Source organism: Mobula hypostoma, chromosome 2, assembly GCF_963921235.1.
Source record: "Mobula hypostoma chromosome 2, sMobHyp1.1, whole genome shotgun sequence".
NCBI classification, from domain to species: domain Eukaryota; kingdom Metazoa; phylum Chordata; class Chondrichthyes; order Myliobatiformes; family Myliobatidae; genus Mobula; species Mobula hypostoma.
Window position 1 is genome coordinate 62,425,048 of NC_086098.1, and position 24,829 is coordinate 62,449,876.

Consider the following 24,829-nt stretch of genomic DNA (forward strand, 5'->3'; position numbering starts at 1 on the left):
ATGTCCAATTGTTTGCACGTAACTGCAATACATTTGATGTTATTATTCTGTCCATTGATATTGTCTCTGTCTCATTTTATAGTTGTTTAATTGCTTCCTGTGATTCCATAGATAATTTTGCATCATCTGTTGGTTTAACCACCTTGAAATCAATTCATGTTTGTGATACAGGAAGAAAATAACACGTACAGTGCCAGTAGTTTAGTGTACAGTGCATGAACACTGTTTTATTCAGCAGCTGTTTTATTGTTTAATTATGTTCTATGTCCCATGATATTAACTTCAAAGGCCAACACTGTCAAGCTTGGAAGACTGTCTTCTAACACTTTGAATATTGCAGGAGTTTATTTCCTGTATCTAAGAATGGTACACTAATGTGTTTTAGTTATATAGTTTTAAATATAAACTAAAAACCTTTCAAGGTTATTGAAGCTTATTTACTCAACAGGACTGTATCTCAGAATGTAATATTGGACTGTAAATAGATCTGCAAGCCCTGTAAATAGAAGCAAAACTGGAAGAAGTTATCACTGTGAGACAGTTCCGAAACAAACGTGACCATTTTTATAAATAAGTACTATGTTTGATGCCTGTTAATGTGGTTCGCATTATTATTTGAAGTATGCACTTTTAACCATGATCTCAGTTGATGTCTGTTCCATTGTGCTGGACAATTGAGAGCCAACTGAACAATGATCTAAAAGAATTTTTGTTTCAATTCTAAATTTTTGAAACAGATGTTTTGAGTGGACTATTAACTGATTATGATATCCTCTCACTGTCGGATATCCGCCAACATTCCGTAAGAAAACGCGATGCAGAACCACAGACTCACTTAGAACAATCGGTACAGTTTTCAGCCCTGAATAGGTAAGATTGATTATTTTTTTAATACAGGTGATTTCATTCTCAAACTATAATCACAGGGAAATGATAAAAGATGTAACGTTAAGAATTATAAACTGAAAATGTTACTGGTTAGAGAGATGTTTTTCTCAAGATGTTAAAATGGTTACTCAGTTAACCTACGCTCGTAATATTGGTTAGCAGTACATACACTAGATGCAGGAAGCCAGCACATTTTCTTCTTCCTGCCTTTTCTCCTAAAATCCGTATGAGATTAGTTCACTTGTTCTAACTTACAATATTTATGATTTAGCATGCTAGCAATTGAGTTGTTTTATCCTGAGCAAAATGTAACCTGCCACAATTATTGTTGCAGCTTAGAAAATATAAATGTTTATCATATCCACATTTTTGGGTCAATGAAAGTTACGAAACGAAGTTCAGCATCACACACAGAATGCTGGGGAAACTCAGCAGGTCAGGCCTCAGCTACAGAGGGAAATGAATAGTCAGTGTTTCGGGCTAAGTTTCCTCATGAAGACTGGAAAGAAAGAGGCAAAATAAAAAGCTGGGGGGGAGTAGATGAGTACAAGTTGTCAGGTGATAGCTGAGTCCAGGCGAGGGGGAAGGTAGCCAGGTGGGGGAATGGAGAGTCCTGATGCTTATCTCTGCATCCATGCCAGTGCCACACCTGCCCTTACAGCTCCTCTTTCATCACAAAAAATAAAGACCCTAAACAGTACTTGCAGGTGTGGCAGTGCTTCACCTGTGAGCCTGTCAGGTTCATTTGTTGCAGCCTCCTCTGCATTGGTGAGACCCAACACAGTTTGGAGGATGGTTCATCAAGCACGTTTGCTCTATAGGTCGCAACAATCGAGATCTCCCAGTGGCCACCCATTTCAATTCTACTTTCCATTCCCACACTTGATGGTGCCTGTTCACAGCCTCCTTTACTGACAGGATGTTTTCTGTCATCCTGGTGGCCCTCTCACTACCCTTGCCCACTTTCATGACCTATTCATCACCTCCCACTGGTTGTCCACCTCCTCCCCATTATTCCACAGCCTACTCTCCTCTCCTATCATACTCCTTCTTCTTTAACCCTTTACTTCTTCTATATACCGTCTCTTAGCTTCTCACAAAATTCCCTTTTATTCCTTCTCGCCTGTCACCTGACAGCTTGTACTCCTGCCCTCCCCCACCTTTCTATTCTGGCTCTTTCCTCTTCCTTTCCAGTCTGATGACAGGTCTCAGCTTGAAATGTTGATTATTCATTTTCCTCCAACATTTTTTTATGTATTGCTCAAGATTTCCAGCATCTGCAAAATCTCGTGTCTCTAGATTATTATCAGCATATTTCTATGTTCTGTTGGTTCTACTTCAAGTCTCACTGTTGCTGAGTTGTATCACACGGGAAAGATGCTGAGTGGAGATTATATGGCAGTTGGGAGAATCACAAATGTATAATTCTGCCTGGAAGAGTGTTGCTTGAAGAGGCATTGATATTATGGGAACGGACTGTACTTCTGCACTTTTAGCCTGAATGGGAAAAGAAAATTAAAAAAGAAGCAAGATTTAAAGAAAAAATGAACCTAACAATCTTGGTATCAGTAATTGCATTTCAATTCAGTATGAATTATATGCCTGTGCTTAAAATGTTAAGGATGCGTTATTTGACCAATTGGGGGGGTGGGGGATGGGAGATGTTCTATCATGGTGACTTACATCAATTTTACATAATCCCATGTGTTAATTTGGCCAGCTGTAATTTGGTGCAGTGGAAAATGCTGTGATATATTTTGATTATGCTGCCAATTTATATTTTAGAGCATCAGATAAAGATGCATGCATATGAAAGTCAGAACTACTATAATAATAGCTGTTTATTCTTTGAAAATTCTTTGAACTTCCTGTTTCACAGAAATTTTAACTTGTACTTAACTTCAAATATGGAGCATTTTTCTGAAACTTTCAAAGCAGTCATAGTGGATGGAGAAGGAAATGAGGAAGAATATCCTGTGCAATGGAAAAATTTCTTTTCTGGCCATGTGATTGGTTAGTACATATAATTAAATTGAGTGATTACAGAAAATGATACTGTACATAAAACATGTCTTCTGTTATAACCTATAGCAGTTTTTCAAATAAAAGAATTCAAGTCAAATATTCATTTAATATCAATTTTTTTATTGTAATGGGACGATTGAATTTGAGAGGAATTGTTCAAAATAAGACATTTTCATGAACTCTATGGGTCTGGATAAGTCATTAGATCACGCGCTAAGTAGAAGTCCTGTGCTACAGTTGTCATGACTACCAGGGTACTTTACACTTGTGAGTTTTTTATTATTTACTGAAAGTTTATACATTATCTTAAACTGCGGGTGACCAAATTAGTTACGTTTGTTATATAAATGATGATAAGGTAACTGTGGGCACAAAAGTTTAAAAAAAATATCGGTTACACTACAGATCATTATTTATCATGTTTATTTTTCTAGCCATTGCTTCTCTTAAATTTTGTTTTAAAAAAAAAATTGCCTCCCTTTTAACCTTGTAAAGGATTATTGGTCAGGCATAAGTTAATTAACAACTGTCCATTATTGAGTTGTAGATGAACTCCAAGGTCCCTGAGTTAAATATTGTAAAGATTAAAGTTTAGTTTATGAATCTTGCCACAAACCTTCCCCTCCTTCACAGTGTGCCAGACTGAACTGAATAAGTTGCAGTTCTACTTTCTTATCGCTGAATCTCTAACACTGTGACTTCTTTGTTGCAGAGTTTGCCTCTTCCCATCTCAGTAACATTCTCCATCTTTACTGAATCTTGGTTAGCTCCTGACATGCTCTGTTTTGGGACCATTGGTTTTCGTTACATTTTTAGCAATAGCACTGGTTAATAGTATCATAGAACATAGAACATAGAATAGTACAGCACAGTACAGGCCCTTCGGCCCACAATGTTGTGCCGACCCTCAAACCCTGCTTCCCATATAAGCCCCCACCTTAGATTCCTCCATATACCTGTCTAGTAGTCTCTTAAACTTCACTAGTGCATCTGCCTCCACCACTAACTCAGGCAGTGCATTCCACGCACCAACCACTCTCTAAGTAAAAATCCTTCCTCTAATATCCCCCTTGAACTTCCCACCCCTTACCTTAAAGCCATGTCCTCTTGTATTGAGCAGTGGTGCCCTGGGGAAGAGGCGCTGGCTATCCACTCTATCTATTCCTCTTATTATCTTGTACACCTCTATCATGTCTCCTCTCATCCTCCTTCTCTCCAAAGAGTAAAGCCCTAGCTCCCTTAATCTCTGATCATAATGCATACTTTCTAAACCAGGCAGCATCCTGGTAAATCTCCTCTGTACCCTTTCCAATGCTTCCACATCCTTCCTATAGTGAGGTGACCAGAACTGGACACAATACTCCAAGTGTGGCCTAACCAGAGTTTTATAGAGCTGCATCATTACATCGCGACTCTTAAACTCTATCCCTCGACTTATGAAAGCTAACACCCCGTAAGCTTTCTTAACTACCCTATCCACCTGTGAGACAACTTTCAGGGATCTGTGGACATGTACCCCGAGATCCCTCTGCTCCTCCACACTACCAAGTATCCTGCCATTTACTTTGTACTCTGCCTTGGAGTTTGTCCTTCCAAAGTGTACCACCTCACACTTCTCTGGGTTGAACTCCGTCTGCCACTTCTCAGCCCACTTCTGCATCCTATCAATGTCTCTCTGCAATCTTTGACAATCCTCTACACTATCTACAACACCACCAACCTTTGTGTCATCTGCAAACTTGCCAACCCACCCTTCTACCCCCACATCCAGGTCGTTAATAAAAATCACGAAAAGTAGAGGTCCCAGAACAGATCCTTGTGGGACACCAGTAGTCACAATCCTCCAATCTGAATGTACTCCCTCTACCACCACCCTCTGCCTTCTGCAGGCAAGCCAATTCTGAATCCACTTCGTCAAACTTCCCTGGATCCATGCCTTCTAACTTTCTGAATAAGTCTACCGTGTGGAACCTTGTCAAATGCCTTACTAAAATCCATATAGATCACATCCACTGCACTACCCTCATCTATATGCCTGGTCACCTCCTCAAAGAACTCTATCAGGCTTGTTAGACACGATCTGCCCTTCACAAAGCCATGCTGACTGTCCCTGATCAGACCATGATTCTCTAAATGCCTATATATCCTATCTCTAAGAATATTTTCCAACAGCTTTCCCACCACAGATGTAAGGCTCATTAGTCTATAATTACCCGGACTATCCCTACTACCTTTTTTGAACAAGGGAACAACATTCGCCTCCTTCCAATCCTCCAGTACCATTCCCGTGGACAACGAGGACATAAAGATCCTAGCCAGAGGCTCAGCAATCTCTTCTCTCGCCTCGTGGAGCAGCCTGGGAAATATTCCATCAGGCCCAGGGACTTATCTGTCCTAATGCATTTTAACAACTCCAACACCTCCTCTCCCTTACTATCAACATGCTCCAGAACATCAACCTCACTCATATTGTCCTCACCATCATCAAGTTCCCTCTCATTGGTGAATACCGAAGAGAAGTATTCATTGAGGACCTCACTCACTTCCCCAGCCTCCAGGCACATCTTCCCACCTTTAACTCTAATCGGTCCTACCTTCACTCCTGTCATCCTTTTTTTCTTCACATAATTGAAGAATGCCTTGGGGTTTTCCTTTACCCTACTTGCCAAGGCCTTCTCATGCCCCCTTCTTGCTCTTCTCAGCCCCTTCTTAAGCTCCTTTCTTGCTTCCCTATATTTCTCAATAGACCCACCTGATCTTTGCTTCCTAAACCTCATGTATGCTGCCTCCTTCCACCTGACTAGATTTTCCACCTCACTTGTCACCCATGGTTCCTTCACCCTACCATTCTTTATCTTCCTCACCGAGACAAATTTATCCCTTACATCCTGCAAGAAATCTCTAAACATCAACCACATGTCCATAGTACATTTCCCTGCAAAAACATCATCCCAATTCACACCGGCAAGTTCTAGCCTTATAGCCTCATAATTTGCCTTTCCCCAATTAAAAATTTTCCTGTCCCCTCTGATTCTATCCTTTTCCATGATAATTATAAAGGCCATGGAGCGGTGGTCACTGTCCCCCAGATGCTCACCCACTGAGAGATCTGTGACCTGACCCGGTTCATTACCTAGTACTAGATCTAGTATGGCATTCCCCCTGGTCAGCCTGTCCACGTACTGTGACAGGAATCCATCCTGGACACACTTAACAAACTCTGTCCCATCTAAACCCTTGGAACTAATCAGGTGCCAATCAATATTAGGGAAGTTAAAGTCACCCATGATAACAACCCTGTTATTTTTGCACCTTTCCAAAATCTGCCTCCCAATCTGCTCCTCTGTATCTCTGCTGCTACCAGAGGGCCTATAGAATACCCCCAATAGAGTAACTGCTCCCTTTCTGTTCCTGACTTCCACCCATATTGACTCAAAAGAGGATCCTACTACATTACCCACCCTTTCTGTAGCTGTAATAGTATTCCTGACCAGTAATGCCACCCCTCCTCCCCTTTTTCCGCCCTCTCTATCCCTTTTAAAGCACTGAAATCCAGGAATATTGAGAATCCATTCCTGTCCTGGTGCCAGCCAAGTCTCTGTAATGGCCACTACATCATAACTCCATGTATGTATCCAAGCTCTCAGTTCATCACCTTTGTTCCTGATGCTTCTTGCATTGAGGTACACATACTTCAGCCCTTCTACCTTACTGTCTTTACACCATTTATTCTGCTTCTCTTTCCTCAAAGCCTCTCTGTATGTTAGATCTGGCTTTACTCCATGCACTTCTTTCTATCGCTCTGGGTCCCATCCCCCTCGCAAAATCGATGCATACAGTAAGTTGCAAGGAGATGTGATAGGTTAAATAAGCAGGCAAATGAAGTTCAGTGGAGAGGTGGAGCGATGTTTAATATTTCTAAAGAAATGGTGGTCTTTTATGTAATATTGGCAGGAATACAAAGTTATCAATTTTCATTACATCTGCATAGAGGCCTACTTAGACCCCAATCTTATGCACTGGCTTTAGCTTTAGGCAATTCATCTGAAAAATGATATATATTGAGTATGAAGGGTTTAGCATATAGATTAATTCGAATCATACTGGGGTTAAAAGGATTGTGAGGATATTAGTCTTTTCAGTACTTAACTCAAGAACCTAGGAATTCATCCACAGCTGAATATTGGATAGTTGTTAATTAAATTAACACTGACCAATAAATATTTTAGATGTTGCATTATCCAAATTTATACTTCCATACTCTTAGAAAATTAGGGAGTTATATTGAGGTTTAATATCAATGTTCCCTCTAAGCTGTGTGGGTGTACAGCCACACAGTAACTGAAATGCTTCCACATACCTAGACTTTGTTGCCACACGGATGGAATTTTCTTTAATATAGACTTCTACTATATTGTCACGCAGATTTCAGGCCGTGTAAAAATGTCCTGCTCAAAGGAATGGTTGGTCTGTGCAGTTATAAAAAAATCAGAGGGAGCATTGTTTAAAGTGCACAAGACAGGTGACAGTGTTGAAAGAGAGACCTTATTTCCACTGTTGGGAAAGAGTCGAAGGAGGTTTGGGGTGGGGAGGTGGTTTAAGGTTATACTAGTCTAGAAGTGTTTCAAAATTTGAGCTAAGCTGTTCAGTTGTGATGTCTAACACTTAAAGCAGAGACTTGTGGAAATCTGGAACACCTTCCTATTTTGTTAAAGTTATTTTTTTGAAAGTTTCAGGACCATAATTTATAAATTAAAAACTGTACAAAAGGTTGTAGAAGCAAGGAAGCTAAAAGGATTTAAGATGTACATCAGCTGTGATTTAATTATGTGATAGAAGCAACCTATGAATGGATGGAGGGGCATTGATAAGTCTAGTCTTATCCCTATTTCTGAAGTTTCAGTACCCTTTTCAGTACTCTACAAACTAGCTTGCCCTAAACATTACATCATCCGAAGCTTTTCTGCCTGCATCCTGTACTATATCAGATACCATAAATGAATAATCTAATCCCAGCTTGCATTGGTTCGGAGTGCTCTGCCTTGTTGACATTACTTTTGACTGTTTATCTGATAAGATTTTAAAAAAAATCCAGCAGGCAGTATTGTACTGGGCCAAGTGGTCTTTAGTGCCATGACTTTCTCTGTTTGATATAAAATTAAACTCAGCCATCTTATCTTCTGTAAGTACCTACAGACTATCCAGAAGTCTGACCTGTCTGGGCTCAGTTTCACCCTGCATATCTGATTTGTTTGCACCTTCTAATTAGATAAAAGCTTTCCCATTTGCTTTTGCAGTCCTTATTTCTTCCAGATGAAAGTGTGTTGAAAAGATGCATTTTCGTCATTTTTTAAAGTTCAACAAATCAAAGAGCCAAACTTTATAGACTACAGTACTATTGGCCTTTTTGAGTTTAAAGGTAGGAGCAAGACTGCCAAATAGCTGTTATCATGTTCGACCTCGAAGTTCGACATTCAAAGAAGAACCACAACATTGCCTGCTACCATCCTTCTCTTGCAGAATTCCTTGCAGGCAGCATGGTCTCTACCATTGGTGGGGCTTATCAGTACTCCTCTGCCCTGTGCTCCTGTCCTCTGTCCTAGGGTAAGGCTTTCATCAAGTCTTTCTTGTCCTTAACAAAGTCCAAGGGCCTTTTTAAAGTTCAAAGTTGAAAGTAAATTTATTATCAAAGTACATACATGTCACCATATACAAACCTGAAATTCATTCTATTGCGGGCATACCCAACAAATCGAAAGAATAATAACCATAATAGAATCAATGAAAGACCACACCAACTTGGCAGTTCTTCGCCTTTTCTGACCACTGGAAACATTTTCTTAATGTTTTCTTAATATCCTCTTCATGGACTTAAAGCCATTCAGGAATTCCCTCCTGACCTTGTTTGCTGCTTTGGGTCTCTTTCATTTGTTTATTTTCCCCCTCTCAATGCACTATTATTTAGTCAGAGTCAATTGCCCTTTGATAAATGTATGCTTTAGGACCAATTGAAATATAAATTACTGCTGTAAATAACTTTTCAGATTAGCTGGTAAATTTCTGAACTAATTTCAAGAGGTAAGTGCTCTTAAAACCTTCTGTAGGTGGATGTAAATGGGAGGATAGGATTAACAAAAATACACTGTAAGTGAGTGAGAGGATAAGCACACATGATTCATTGGGACTGCTTTAGTCTTGAAGTTTGAGTGACCAGTGAGTTCTTGCCTGGGAGGTGGATTTGTGAGGTAATTAGACTGCTGCCTTTGAGCTTTTAATCCCCGAAAATAATTTTGTCTGTCCTATATAAACAAATACCGTGGTACTGAAAATAAGGAATGCAAACAGTAAATGATGAAAATGCCAAATAGGTCAGGCAATGGACATTTCTGTTAATAGGGCATGTTAGTTTACATAGTCTGGGCTTTTTACTTGCTGAACTTTTGAACCTGAAGATGCAGTGTTTCAAAAATTTAATTTCATGTGGCAGAATGAAGATAAGCAGAAATAGAAGTAATTAACATATTTGTGCTGAAATTTAACTCCAAAGAATAAAATCTTAAGTTAGTCACGTTGGAAAATATTAAATTAGTATTTATATAAGGACTAATACTAGGATAGGAAATGGCATTGTAATAACAATTATTTTTCATTCATAGATTAGTGCTTATATAAGAAATAATGCTATTCAACTTCTTAACTGTGACGTATATTCAGCTGGACATCCATCCAACGGGACATAAGAGTTGATGAAATCAGACTCATTTTATGTAAAATTTAAGCAGAGTGAACTAATGGGGCATGGAAAGAATCCTTGAAGTTTTCTAGCAGCCAAGTATTTCCATTAAATTCAGAAGATTCTAAATGAGACTTTGTTGAAAATCTTAACTTACTGAAACTAACAGGCAGTGTCTGGAAATGGGGATGCTGGATATAGCAGAGCCAGTTTTCAACAAGACAGAGTTTAATCTTTGACATATAACATTATGGTCATTGCATTATCCTCTAAGGTGTTATGGTGTTGGGTTTGCTAGCCGTAAAGACCTAAACTCAGATGAAGACCCTATGCCCTATTTGATATAGATAGCTATGGGTATCCTCACTAAAGGGAGGTTATACTGTAACTACCCATCTTGAAAAACTAGTTCACTTCCCTGTTTATCCTCTGCAGTGAGTTTAGCTGCCAATGCCCACTATCTGAGTGGTGGGTCTCCCCTCCCTGCCAAGTAGATACTTCCAACTAACAAAGCAGTTTAAACACAGTTCACTAGCTTTCAGTGATACACGTTAATATCAAAACAACATTCTCAAAGCACATTCATAACTCACCGAGGATTTCTATCTTTCAAATTACTTCCAAATTGCGAACTATTTCTAAAGGATTTCCAAAGCACAGATACAGTTCCTATAAGCTAAAAGGACTATGAACTGCAGATGAACCAGTCATCCATCGCAGAAATTGAAGGCAGAAGAATGAATTCTAATTCACTCCTTGTTTCTGTCAATCTTTGATGTTCGTTACCCCATTCTTATTAAGCCTAAACTGCCTTGAACTAAGCAACTTAGCCAGTGTTGCCCAATTAAATAGGTCATTATTTTGCATTGCAGCTCTTGAGAAGGGGTGCTATGAACCAACATCCTGAGTTCTGTAGACAGTGTGTCTGTTTGCAAAGCTGTCCTTTCAACTTTAAAATAATTATTTCTTGTTATTAAAAGCTGAAGACTGGCCCCTGTTTACGACAAGAAACTAAACAAGGAATATTAGTTGGAAGTTTATTTCATTAAAAAACAATAATTTGATCTCTAGAAGTGTCAGTTACTGTGTTTAGAAAGCTAAGCTTGCCAAAAAAGAGGCAAAATTAAAATCAATGAGAATGAAAGCGGAAGGCGAGCGGGTGTTCAGCTGCCGAAGGATGGTGCTGGAGTCTTGGGTCTTAGGCAAGGTTTAGTCAACACAGTTTGTGGATTTCACTCTGCAGTTAATGATGTGATGAGTTTCTAGTTTCTGGTTATTCCCTTTTTATTGCTATTTTGTGCAATCTTGATCGGGGCTTACTGGCTCTGTGGCCTGCCGCCAGCAAACAACACAGTGCTAAATTGAACTGAACTCAACTAAACTGAATCGTTCCTGGACTGTTCAATCACTCTGTGGTTTGATGTTTTATATTCTGTGTTTTTCACTAATATTTTTGCAGTTTGCACGGTTTATTTTTTTTTAATGCACTTTGGATGGTTGATGTTTTCTTTGACCAGATTCTATGGTGTTTGTTTCATGGCTGCCTGTAGGAGGATGAATCTCAGGGTTAAGCATACGTACCTAATAAATGTACTTTGAAGGCCCTTTGGACAGTGAATATCCATTATAAAGGTTGGGGTTAAGGGTCTTATCATTGGCCCAAAACCTGTCTAGACTAGACCTCCATAAGCACAAGAAAATGAAATGGGTATTCTGTAGTGAGCAACTTACCTGTAGTCTCTGAAAGCTTTCCACAATTTACCAAGGCACCAGTCAGGAATGTGATGATAAGCTCTCTGTTTTCCTGGATGAATATAACTCAACAGTCTTTTAGAATGTTTAACACCATCCAGAACAAAGCAGTCCCTATGTACCGCTGTAAACACTTGCTCTGATGCATCGCCACAAAAGGCTACTTTGACAGCACCTCCCAAAGCCCCAATCACTAACTACCATGAGGAGGAATGAGTGGAAGGTGCACAGGAACATTGCTGCCTGCAGGTTCATCTCCAGGTTCATGAACATCCTGACTTGGAATTGTATGCCTATTCTTTGCTGTTCCGGAGCTTAGATCCTGGAACTTCTGCCTTGACAATCTTAACCAACAGGACTGTGGCGGTTCAAGGAGGTGATTTATCAGTCCCTTCTCAGAAAATTTTGTACCTGGCGATAAATGCTAGTATTGAAGATGTTAGTGTCAATACTAGCACCCTCCAAATGAATTTTGATGCATATAATGTATTCATAGCATTGTCGTAGTTACCACTTTTTCTCTCATCAGTGAACTTGGTATTTTCATAGTTGGCAAAAAAATCATATCCTAATTGGTTAATATTCATAATAATGTGATATATTCATAACATGTTAAATGAAGGCAAACATCAAACCACAGATCTTCTGTTGTGTCTGATTCAATTCATTTCTACATTAACGTGCCATTTGGAGATCTCCTCAACTAACATTCTGGTTTTGACTGAAAGTGAAATGATTGTAAAGGTTGAAAAATGTTGAAGTAAAAACTGTACATTGAAGGATCAGAAGTCTAATTGTACAATTTTTTAAATAAAAGGTGAACCAGGTTCAAAGGTCCGTGCTCTTATTGATGAGGAGGAATTTATTGCCAGAATTATTACCGATGAAGGAGAATATAACATAGAGGTATTCGTGCCTTTAATTTACCCTTTTGTTTGGGAAAGGCTTAACAGACATTCTGCTACTCTTGTGTACAGAGTTCTTCCTGATGATTGTGGTTTCCATCCTGTCTTTGTAATGTGCTGAAGTTAATATATGCTTAAAAATGATAGTAAATTTTAATATGCATGAACCATAAGTTTACATACAGGAAGCAATTGTAGTCATCTTAACTGTGCCAGTAATTTGCAGTAGGGATTGAAAACTAAACATTCTCTCATCATGATATTTGCAGTTTCTTCTTTCAAGTATTTAATCAGTTCTGTTAACTTAGAGCAATGGTTTCTCCTTCAGCTATTCTGGAGTGGAACATATCACCTTCCTACAATGAATCTCCTTCTACTTTGCACCTGCTCATTGATTCAAAAGTTGACTATTTGTAATGAATTCTTCTACCAGAAGAAATTCTTCTTTATTCACCCTTAAAATCTTCTATTATTTGAATTGTTACATTTCTCCTAGATTGTCTTTATAACAGTGCAGATAATCTTGATATGTTGATATGTTTCCCACCCCAAATATTGATGAAGATATGCAATACTTTCTTTTAGTTCTTTAGCATCCTTTGTGTTTTACCAGACTGTAAGTGGTGTGACTATACTCTAATTTCTGAAGTCAGTAATGCGGTTTACCCTTTTATTATAGCTGTAAAATAGCCCCCTCCCCCAGCTTCTTACACCTCTCCCTCTCTCATTCTCTCAACTCCACAATACCCCTCCGTCTTCCTTTGCTACCCCTTTCAGTTTGTATATCCTGCACTCTGTTACTGATTTCTTCAAATTTCACTGTCTTTAATGATTAAAATCAGCCTGTGTAAAGTTTTATTGGTCAGTTTCTTAATTACATATTTATGCTTTTAATTCTTGTTTCTAGCCCCTATGGAGATTCATTGACTCTGCCCCAGTTGAAAAGTTGTTGGCATATAAATCTGAGAATGTACTGGAAATTGGACGATTAAAATCTTCCAGTGTCTGTGGTTATATAAAGCTGAATGACTCTGAGCTTTTGCCAGAAGATGATTATGATGAGGAGGATGATTTTGATATAGATGCCTCTACTGGTAGGTGTATGTGAGAAATTGCTTATTAAATGTATTCATTTCCTGTCTCTTGGTCTTCAGTCAGTATGTTTGTGGCTTTAGGCTCATGCTGTGGATTTATTGGATCAATGTTGGTTTAAGTATAACATTGCTAATGTATAGCTGTCAATGGTGCCGTGAAGATCTTTTCTCAAGAGCAATGGACATGTCCTTTAAAATTAGTAATTACAGAATTAAAAATTCTCCGTAATTTGACCTTTCAGTTCTTAGAAATACATTACAGATTTGATTATTGTTTTCTTGTAAACAGTTTATAATGGATCTGCACTTTTTAAAAAAAATGATACAATGTTGATTTTAAGACCATTAAATTTTAAGATTCCATAGTATCACGTAATAAGTGGAGTTAAGCAATTTCTTATCAAAAGAGAACTGGTCCTTCCGAAGTAGGTTAAGTCCAATAAATCCCTTACATTTAAATTGGGTAGTGATATTTTGTACTACTTTCCATTCCCTTCTATTTTATGAAGGTGTATAGAAACTGGATTGCTACCAAATATCTTGATCTCCTCCTACACAAATCCTGTTTAACTTCTTTCTCTTTAGATTGATAAAAACTGGAAAGGGTCTTGTGCATTAGAAATGTTTCTTGCTTAGTTCTACTCAGAACTTGTCAATCACATAACATCCAACACATCTCTGAATTTGCAGGTAAAAGGTGACAAATGAGGTCACCTTCTACACAAATCCTAAACAACTTCTTCCTCTTTACAATCACAATCAGAATCAAGCTTAATATCACTGGCATGTGTCGTGAAATTTGTTAATTTTGTGGCAACAGTACAATAAAGTACATGATAAATATTTTAAACTATCTGAATTGCAGTAAGTATATATCTATTAAATAGTTAATCTAAGATGAGCAGAGCAAAAACAAATTTAAAAAAAAGTAGTGAGGTAGTGTTAATGGGTTTGGTGTCCATTAAGAAATTGGATGGCAGAGGGGAAGAATCTGTCCTGAGTTGCAGCGTGTATACCTTCGGGCTCCTGTGCCTCCCTTCTGATGGTAACAATGAGAAGAGGGCATGTTCTTGGTGGTGGGTGTCCTTGAAGCCACCTTTCTGAAGTACTCTTCCCTGAAGGTGTCTTGGTACTACGGAGGCTCTACCCCAATGGAGCTGACTAATTTGACAACTCTTGGCAGCTTACTTCAATCCTGTGCAGTAGCCCTCTCCTCTCCATACCGGACGGTGATGTAACCACCATCTAATATATTAGTATGACTAAGTTACTGGGAAACTCATATTAATGCTGTAATTCCTGCTTATTTACCCAATAAAGGAGATGTTTGATGTTGTCTTCAGGTTATCGGCTTCACACTATAAGGAAATTTCCTGGTACCAGTGCTTTTTTCTGATAAAGCCAGGGGTTTTGTTCATTCTCTTGTTTTCTTTAATTCCCATTTGACACTGCGGAAGTCTTGCTAAAATCCATGAACATTAACTGATTTTATATTTCACTGCTGGTCATGCTTTATTGTAGGCCATTGCTTTGGATATAGAAACATAGAAAACCTACAGCACAATACAGGCCCTTCAGACCACAAAGCTGTGCCGAACATGTCCTTACCTTAGAACTACCTTGGCTTACCCATAGCCCTTTATTTTTCTAAGCTCCATGTTTCCATCCAGGAGTCTCTTAAAAGACCCTATCGTTACTGCCTCCACCACCACTGCCGGCAGCCCTTTCCCGCACTCACCACTCTCTGCTTAAAAAAACTTACCCCTGACATCTCCTCTGTACCTACCTCCAAGCACCTTAAAACTATGCCCTCTTGTGTTAGCCATTTCAGCCCTGGGAAAAAGCCTCTGACTATCCACATGATCAATGCCTCTCATTATCTTGTACACCTAATATATGCATTTTTTTCATTTATGTCCTTTTATCTTATTTCTGGTAAGACAATGGTGTGCCTCGTCATAGCAGCTTCTATGGGATCAACCAAAGGTGTTACTGGCTTTTTAAAATATATTAGATTAGATTATGAGGACACGCAGTCCTCTTTTATTGTCATTTAGTAATGCATGCATTAAGAAATGACTCACAGAAACACAGGCCAGACCAAGACTGAAAAACTAACAAAAACCACATAATTATAACATATAGTTACAACAGTGCAACAATACCATAACTTGATGAAGGACAGGCCATGGGCACAGTAAAAAAAGTTCAAAGTCTCTCGAAAGTCCCTCATCTCATGCAGACGGGAGAAGGAAGAAAACTCTCCCTGCCATGCCTGACCACAGTCCGACTCTGAGTCTTCCGAAAGCTTCGAGCGCCGATCAGCCCTCCGACACCGAGTACTGAGCACCATCTCTGCCGAACGCTTCGACCCCAGCCTCGGTCGCCAACAGCAGGCAAAGCTGGGGATTTTGGGCCCTTCCCTCCAGAGATTCTCGATCGCACAGTAGCAGCGGCAGAGAACCGGGCCTTTTCAGAAATTTCTCCAGATGTTCCTCTGTGCCTTCTCACATCTGTCTCCATCAAATCAGAATTGTGCACGGCATCCTACTTACAAATATGATATCATTTCACCGGAGAGCTGCGCGTGCTGTGTCGTGCTGCCATTTTCTCCTCCCGCCTTCTTTTTTATGACTGCAAGACTCTGCTGGATATTAAACACTTAAAGTACTGCAGGTCTACCCCATCAGTGAATTGCACGTTGGCAGAGAAACTGAAGTTGCTGGACCCGGTGTGGACCGTGATGTTGCCTGTGACAGACGTTGGTGTGCAAAGGAGGTGTGCAGTGAATGTCTGACTCGCTTTTCTTCTGATCACAAGACCCTATTGAACAATGGTGGCGTGGAATGCTGAATGTGCAATTCATTGGTTTATTGGTGAATGGCAGGGCTTTTCGGCGCAGAAGCTGTGAGGCCTTGGTGTAGTGAGGACAAGTCGTGGGGTCGCTTGCTTACAGCCGTCCAGGGGGAGCAGTGAGAGTCGGGGGCAACACAAGACAGCTGGAGGCACAGCATCTATGTTGGAGTCGGTGTTGCCCGCTCCCAGTGTTGGCTTGACAGCTGAATTGTGTTTGACTACAGACTGCTGCAACATTCATGCACTCAAGCTCTTGGACTATGTATTTTTTCTTGTGTAACTATTTTGCTGCTATCCTATATGTGCCTTGTGCTGTGTATGACTGTTAGTACTTGTTTTGCACCTTGGTCCTCGAGTACTGCGGTTTCATTTGGTTGTATTCATGAGTATTTATGTATGGTTGAATGACAATTAAACTTGAACTTGTCCTTACAACTCTTGATTTCAGGAATACTATATAAAATTGCGTTTTTATACATGTTTTGATTTATAATTTCTGCTGAATGAAGTACACATTGTTGAACAAAATTGTGAACTATTTTAAGAGAATACTAAAGAAAACTTTATTGTCCAGTTTGCTGATTCCAAACCCCCTCTATCATTTTACTAGTAGGGTAAAGGTGAAAGTAGAATGCAGATTGGCTGTATAGTGAAAAAACACTTAACAATTATTACCAAAGGAACAATGCGACTGCTTCACAGACAAGAGAAAATCTGCAGATGCTGGAAATCTGAGCAGCACACACAAAGTGCTGGAGGAACTCAGCAAACCAGGCAATATGTATGGAAAAAAGTACAGTTAACATTTTGGGCCAAAACATCAACTGTACTTTTTTCATTAGGTGCTGCCTGGCCTGCTGAGTTCCTCCAACACTTTGCGTTGCTCGACTGCTTCACAGTTTTAGTATTGCAAATAATGTTTTGTTTGTAGGTTGCACAAATATAGAAGATCAAGGGAGGAAATCATTTGACTTGTAGCATGGTAACTCTTGTCAAAGAAATATTTTGACATTTACCATTTATTTCCCTTAATGTTTTAGGTTTCTCCTACTGCCTTTTGCTTTGCTGTTTTGTTCAACTATGAATGAGAGTGTTGCCTGTCTGTTTACTTTCTGTGTCTTAGTGGGCAATAGTTTTGCATTAAATTCTTAAAATGTAATATTACAAATTGTGTGCAAATCTTGTAAATTAAAAATATACAAATAGACTTGGTTTGTTACTTTTTATACATGTACATGTAGTAATCTGTTTAAGTCCTGGTTCCTTACCAAGCCAGCTTGTCTGAGTTAACACTTTGGTCTTTGTGTCTTCCTCTTATCTTAGCCAGCACTTTATTTCCGCCACTAAAACTGGGTAGCTCTGCCTTTGTACCACTATTTTGAGATATGGTGGCAAGAGATGGTGATTATTTGTTTACATAATTTGCTGCAAAAAGTAAATTGCTAGTCAGATATTCTTCCTTTTAAGAAGTAAAATTGTATATACAGTATGTGCCTGTACTTACAATATGAAATTAAGATATTTTCCCTTTTGCAATCTGCTTTCAAGTCTCCCTGACTTGACTCCAAGCCCCTTATAATTCAAAAGCAAATTACAGATGATACAAAAAAAAGATCATATGGTTGACAATGCATCTTTAGTCTACGGGAAGATACAGTGATTGAGTAGGTTTGGCAGAAAACTGGTAACTTTAAATTTCTGAGGTAATGCATTTGGGAAGGTGAAATAAAGCAAGTTTTAGTAAATGGAAAGATACTGAAAGTTACAGTGCAGATACAGGCCCAACCAGCTAGTCCCAATTTCCTGCACTCAGCCCATATCCATGTAAATAATACTATTGCTCCTGCCCCAACCACTTCTTCGGGCAGTTCATTCCATATACTCACCACCCTCTCCATGAAAAGGTTGCCCCTCGTGTTCCTTTTAAATCTTTTCTCTTTTACATTAAACCTGAGCCTCCAATGTTTAGAATTCCCTATCCTGGAAAAAAGACTGTTATAATCCTTCTTATCTATGCCTCTTATCATTTTAAACATTTTAAACAAAGATGTGGAGAAACAGAGGGACCTTGGAGTGTATGTCTGCAGATACTTGAATTGAATTGACTTTATTTCTTACATCCTTCACACACGAGGAGTAAAAATCTTTATGTTACGTCTCTATCTAAATGTGCAATCAGAGTAATTTATAATAAATGGAACAGCCAATGTAATATAGAGTACACTCAAGTCCGGGTGAGTTCATCAGTCTGATGGCCTGGTGTAAGAAGCTGTCCTGGAGCCTGTTGGTCCTGGCTTTTATGCTGTGGTACTGCTTCCCAAATGGTAGCAGCTGGAATAGATTGTGGTTGGGATGGCTTGGGTCCCCAATGATCCTAAGGGCCCTTTTTACACATCTGTCCTTGTAAATGTCCTGAATCATGGGAAGTTCACAACTATAGATGTTTTGGGCTGTCTGCACCACTCTCTGCAGAGTCCTACGATTAAGGGAGATACAGTTCCCATACTAGGCAATGATACAACCAGTCAGGATGCTTTCAATTGTGCCTCTGTAGAAAGTTTTTAGGATTTGGGGGCCCATACCAAACTTCCTCAACAGTCTGAGGTGTTGTTGTGCCTTTTTCACCACACAGCAGGTGTGTACAGACCATGTGAGGTCTTCAGTGTTGTGGATGCTGAGGAACTTGAAGCTGTTTACCCTCTCAACCCCAGATCCATTGATGTCAATAGGGGTTAGCCTGTCTCCATTCCTTCTATAATCCACAAACAGCTCCTTTGTTGAGGGAAGGGTTGTTTTCTTGACACCACAGTGTCAGAGATGACTTCTTTGTAGGCCATCTCATTATTGTTTGCGATAAGGCCTGTCGTTAGCAAATTTAATTAGTAGATTAGAGCTGTGGGTGGTGATACAATCGTGGGTATACAAGGAGTAAAGAAGGGGACTCAGTGCGTAGCCCTGAGGGGCTCCTGTATTGAGAGTCAGGGGGTTGGAGGTGAGGGAGCCCACTTTTACAACTTGCTGGCAATCTGACAGCAGATAAAATGGCAAAAATGCAAGTAGGATGCTTTCTTTTATTAGCCAAAATGTATAATATAATAATATTAAAGTTATGCTAGAACTATTTGCAACATTAGTTGTTTTTTTTAACCTAAGAGGAAAGATTGGGTAGCCATGGGTTTGTTTATACTGCAATGCAGCAGGCTAGGGAAATGTGAGGTGTGTAAAAATTGCAAGGATCCTAGATAAAATGAATATTGTGAGATCATGAGGTATGCTTTACAAGAGTTGATAGAAGGATTAGAGAGGAGATAAGGAAAAGTTTCTTTTCACTTGCAGAGTATTTGGAACTTGCTGCTTAATAGGGTTATATAAGCATTACCCCTTGACACATTTAAAAGTACAGACGTGTATTTGAGGAACCAGTGTTGGAAACTGCTGCTGTTTCTGGCCAGCATGGACACAATAGGGTAAATGGCTTCCTCTTCTGTAAAATTCCTTTTGATTCCGTGATTCCATTGCATTTGATAATGTGCATAAGTTTTTGTAAAAATTAGGAGGCTGTTGGTTAAGTTAGCCATTAGATTTTAGCAGATCTGTTCGACTTACTTATGCTAGAAGCCACTTTGCTCTTCTGGACATCTTTCCTCTGCAGAATCCAGTGCACTAAACAGCTGAGTGTCATTCCAGTAAATGATGCACTAATCAAGATTTTTAAAAATTATTTTAATTGTCTGAGGTGAAGAATCAATAAACATTTATACTAGAATAATTCAAGTAACCATTTTAGTGTTGTATTCTACACAGCTGTCTTTTTCTAAGATGTATCCTGTTTTTATTTCCTTTGGAAAGATGCAAATCATCTCTTTTCAAATGACTCAGAAATTTTAAATTCCTTGATAGAATATATCCAGCGACAAAAACGACAGAAGGTGCCTCTAGATCCTGAAAAGAATACCTGTAAAATGCTAGTAGTAGCAGATCATCGTTTTTTCAAGCACATGGGACGTAGTGAAGAGAGCATCACTATTAATTATCTGGTAAGCAAACCCTAAGATTCAAGATTCAAGATTGTTTTATGTCATTTCATGCATTCCTGTGTTTTTGTTTTACCTAATCCAAATGTTGGGTGAAATATAAAACAAGTGTTAGAACTACCCAGTGGAGCGAGATGTGATCTGCAAGCCATCCCCAGATGACAGACAGATTTTGTTTTCACAGAAATCCATCAGTTGATTTTGTCTAAAAGTTGGAAAATGCACAAAAAAAAATCACTGGATATGCTAACCATGCCCCCACGATGTTGTAATGAATGACATCAAAAGTACAAAAGATTGATTAGAAAGAACAATTACTAAAAGTGGATAGAGAGAAAAAGCTAGTTCTGCTGTTTGGAGGAAAGAAAGTATGTACATTTGTTGGACTTTTGAATCTAATAATATGGGAGTTCACTCATAGGTACGGGCCGCTATAAGTTAGACACTCGTTACCCAGGGGCGGCCTGTAATTTAAAAGATACATTTCTGTTCGTTTGTGTCATACATTGAAAACAAAAAATAGCCTTTTAAGTCCTTTATATTGGCAATAAGTTTTTTTTTAAACTGCATTTGTTCTCAAGCTTTTTCTAACATCATTTGTCTGCTTGCCCACCAATATATTCATTGATAGTGGGCAGAAAAATGGGTCAATAAATAACCCATTTCTCTTCCTGTTAATAAGTTTTCACTTGAATGTCAAGTCAATAAGTATATCGTGAAAAGTTTGGGTTTTTAAATCTGTACAATGTCTTTGGAACATTCTTTCATGCATTATACAGGGAAAATAGCAATGCTGAACTAAGAACTTAATGTTTTTTAAATATGCCTCAGACAACTTAGACATTTCCTTTTGTTCTGTTTGTATCCTGTTTGAAACATATCTAAGTATTTTGGTCCAGGTCATTATGCTTAATTTCATTTTTCAAATCAAGTATAAACCTTGCCCCGCACTTTGGTAGAATGTTTTATGTTATTGCGTGAATGCAAACCCAGTTTAATCAAATTGTACTTGCAAATTATCTTGATAGACTTGATCTGGAATGTATTACTTTACGTAAATGCAATATAGAAAGTAGGACCCTGAAAGCATTTTATTCGTAACATATGTGAAAACATTTTATAATCCTATACATATTGGGCATGGGTAATAGGCAGTTCCAAAGATACTGTGTGTGTTTAAGCATACTCTAGATTTCTACGCTTGTGCAATGCATCACAAGTATATGGAATAAACTGAAGGTCAGATCTTTCTATCTAACCTCTCACTCCAGCCCTAGCCTTGACACAGAGTTTCAGGGCATTCCATAAGTTACTGAATAGAGGTAATGTAATGGCAAACTTACTCTCAGTAAATTGCATCTCAGTTTATGCCACCACAATTTGGCATATCTAGCAGGCAATGAATGTAGTTGCTGCTCTTCATTGAATAGTCCAGCAGTTAGCCTAAGTTTCCACAGTTGCAACCTACTCATCATTTGTGGCCTACTCTGTCTAGTGGGATGGCTACTAAGGTTGGGAGCTACTACAGGTGCACATTCCTTTATCCGAAATTCTGAAATCCAAAAAGCTCTGAAAACCAAAGTTTTTTTCGCCAACAGCTGACGTCATTCAGGTGTGATGTGGCAGCACTAGCAGAGGCCGCCAGATGTCAGCTGTGGCTCAGCGCTTGTACTGGTTACACGTGCATTTGCTGTTCGCTGATATTTTGTGTTCACTGTTGACTTGGTGTTTAATTTCACTGTGAAAATGTCATAAAGAGCTGCAGATACTCCTATGGGTAACAATGAGAAAAAGAGAAGGAAGCATCTATCATTATCAATAACGCAGAAAGTCGAGTTATTGCAGAAGCTTGATTGTGGTGTGTCTTTGCGGCGTCTTACTGAAGAAAATAATGTCGAACTACCACTGTATATGTTTTAAATAAACAGAAAGACGAGTTACTGAAGTTTTACAGTGACAGTGACGTTCTACATTTATTCCAATGTCATTTACCATGTGTTTGATTTGGTTCGTTTGAAGCTGTATATTTTTATGTTTTATTGAATGTTTTTGTTGGAAATAAAACTTTTTCTTGTCATTATTCCCTAAACAATACAGTGTAACAACTACTTACATAGCATTTACATTGTATTAGGTATTATAAGTAATCTAGAGATGATTTAAAGTATATGGGAGGATGTGCATAGGTTTGGTGCGCCGCTGGGTCCGAAAGTCCGCTGCACTGAAACAAGTTAAGTAAGGGACTTGAGCATACGTGTTTTTTTGGCATGGGGGGGTTGGGGTCTGAAATCTGAAAAATTCTGAACTCCAAAATGCAACTGGCCCCGAGGATTTTGGATAAGGAATTGTGGACCTGTATCTGTAAAAGTAAGTATGACTGAAATGCAACTGTGAGGCACGGACTGAGTCCATTGTGATCTAGCCCAGTTTGAGCAAATTGTTTTTCTGATTGCTCATTTCCTGATTTAACATACTTGTGATAATCTTTAACACAGATAGAATTAATTGACCGGGTGGATGACATTTATCGAAATACATCTTGGAATGATGCTGGATTCAGAGGTTATGGTTTGCAGATAGAAGAGGTAATTAAATTAAACAAAAAAATTTGTTAGTGATAGTAACTTTTAACTTTAATGCATGAAGCAGAAATAACCATACTAAAAACTTCTGAAACCTATTGGATTTATTTTTCAGAAAGCATTTGAAAATCATCCAAATGAACTGTATTCCATTATGCTTATGATGTAAAAACTAACACTTATTATGTTTCTTTCTACAATCTGAAGACCATGTAGCAAAGTTCATGTTGTCATTGACTGTCCAATTTACCTCAAAATTTTGTTAATTAGGGGCTTGTATTGGAAATCATGAAACTGATTATTTCAACAAGAGTGAGAATTAGCCAATATAATTATCATAAAAATTGAGTCAAAATGCAGCAAAGATACATAACTAGTGACTACAAAGATCAACAAGTCAGCTAATGAGAATCTAATGTTCTACTACATAGCATTTAGTTTAACAAAACGTGAAGTGCATTTCAGAGATAGGATGAGTAGATCATAAATAAAATAAAAGTTGACGTGATACAAGAGAAATAACATATGAATTCAATGCAGGAGTATGCCATTTGGCCACTCATGGCAGCTTTGCTATTCGGAAGGATCATGGCTGATCTGAATCTCTGTGCTATTTCCCAGCACTAGCCTTCCTTTACTGTTTCAAAAGAAAAGTAGTCTCAGTCTTGAATCAACCTAGTTCATAGACTCACAACTGAAAGAATTGCATCCCTTCTGGGTAGAGAATTCCAAAGGTTCACTACATCTGAGGAAAAATTTCTCCTCATCTTATTTTTTAATGGCCGTTCTTTAATTTGCGACTCTGGCACCAGAGCTGGAGGAGTATCATCACTGCCTGTACCCTGTCAAATCCTGTATGAATTTTGCACATCATTGAGATCACCTCTCGCTCTTCTAACTTAAGGGATTATTGGTTTGATCTGTTTTATCTGTCCTCATAGAACAACCTGCTCATTCCAAGAATTAATCTGGTGAGCTTCCATTTCCCTCCCTCTATCACCAGTGTATACTTTCTCAGAGAGGGAAACCATTCCTGAACAAAATATTCAGGTGAGTTCATACCAAAGCACAATATCATTTCCAGAATGTGCCTATTTTCTTGCACTCAGATCCTCTCATAATAAAGGCCAGCACACCATTTGCCTTCCTAATTATTTGCATTGCCTGCATATTGTAGAAGTATGCAACATGGTAAAGGAGTTTGTCTTTTTATAAAGAATAAGATGAAGGCACTAGAGAGAAAGGATCTTAATTCAGAAAATAAAGTGGAATCATTTTGGGTAGAGCTCAAAATTAAGGGGCAAAAAATATTGAGTGTTGATGAAAGGCTCAAATACAGTGCCTATAAAAAGTATTCACCCTTCCCCCCTTGGAAGTTTTCATGTTTTATTGTTTTACAACATTGATTAACAGTGATTTATTTTGGCTTTTTTGACACTGATCAACAGAAAAAAAACTCTTGTGTCAAAGTGAAAACAGATCTTACAAAGTGATGTAAATTAATTACAAATATAAAACACAAAATAATTGATTGCATAAGTATTCACCCCCTTTAAAATGATACACCAAATCACTGCTAAATCAATGTAAAACAATAAAACATGAAAGCTTACAAGGGTGGAGTGGGGGTGAATATTTTTTATAGGCCCTGTATACTTGTAATATAAAGCCTAATAGAACTCAAGAAATTTAAGATATATGCAACAAGGGTAATAAAATAATCTTAGGAGAATTTAATATACATATAATCTAGCAAACCAAGTTTATAAAAATAATATTGACATGGTTTGTGATAAGTATATAATGTTTGACAAATTTACTGAAGTTTTTTGAGGATGTAACCAGCAGATTCCAGAGAAGGGATCTCATAGATGTTGTATATTTAGATTTTTTTTTAGAATGTATGTGATAATCTATCACATAAAAGAGTATTTTATGGTATTAATGGAAGTGTGTTAGC

At 38.4% G+C, this 24,829-nt stretch overlaps 1 protein-coding gene across 2 annotated transcripts in view; it reads left to right on the forward strand.

The window, feature by feature from the left end:
* adam17b (ADAM metallopeptidase domain 17b) overlaps positions 1-24,829 on the forward strand; it is a 91,637-nt gene that overhangs the window by 24,930 nt on the left and 41,878 nt on the right. For both annotated transcript variants that reach the window (XM_063037856.1, XM_063037866.1), the window contains exons 2-7: positions 738-870; positions 2,768-2,901; positions 12,216-12,304; positions 13,211-13,397; positions 20,154-20,290; positions 22,783-22,872. In XM_063037856.1, the coding sequence (XP_062893926.1) occupies positions 738-870; positions 2,768-2,901; positions 12,216-12,304; positions 13,211-13,397; positions 20,154-20,290; positions 22,783-22,872 (770 nt within the window). The remainder of the gene's footprint in view (positions 1-737; positions 871-2,767; positions 2,902-12,215; positions 12,305-13,210; positions 13,398-20,153; positions 20,291-22,782; positions 22,873-24,829) is intronic.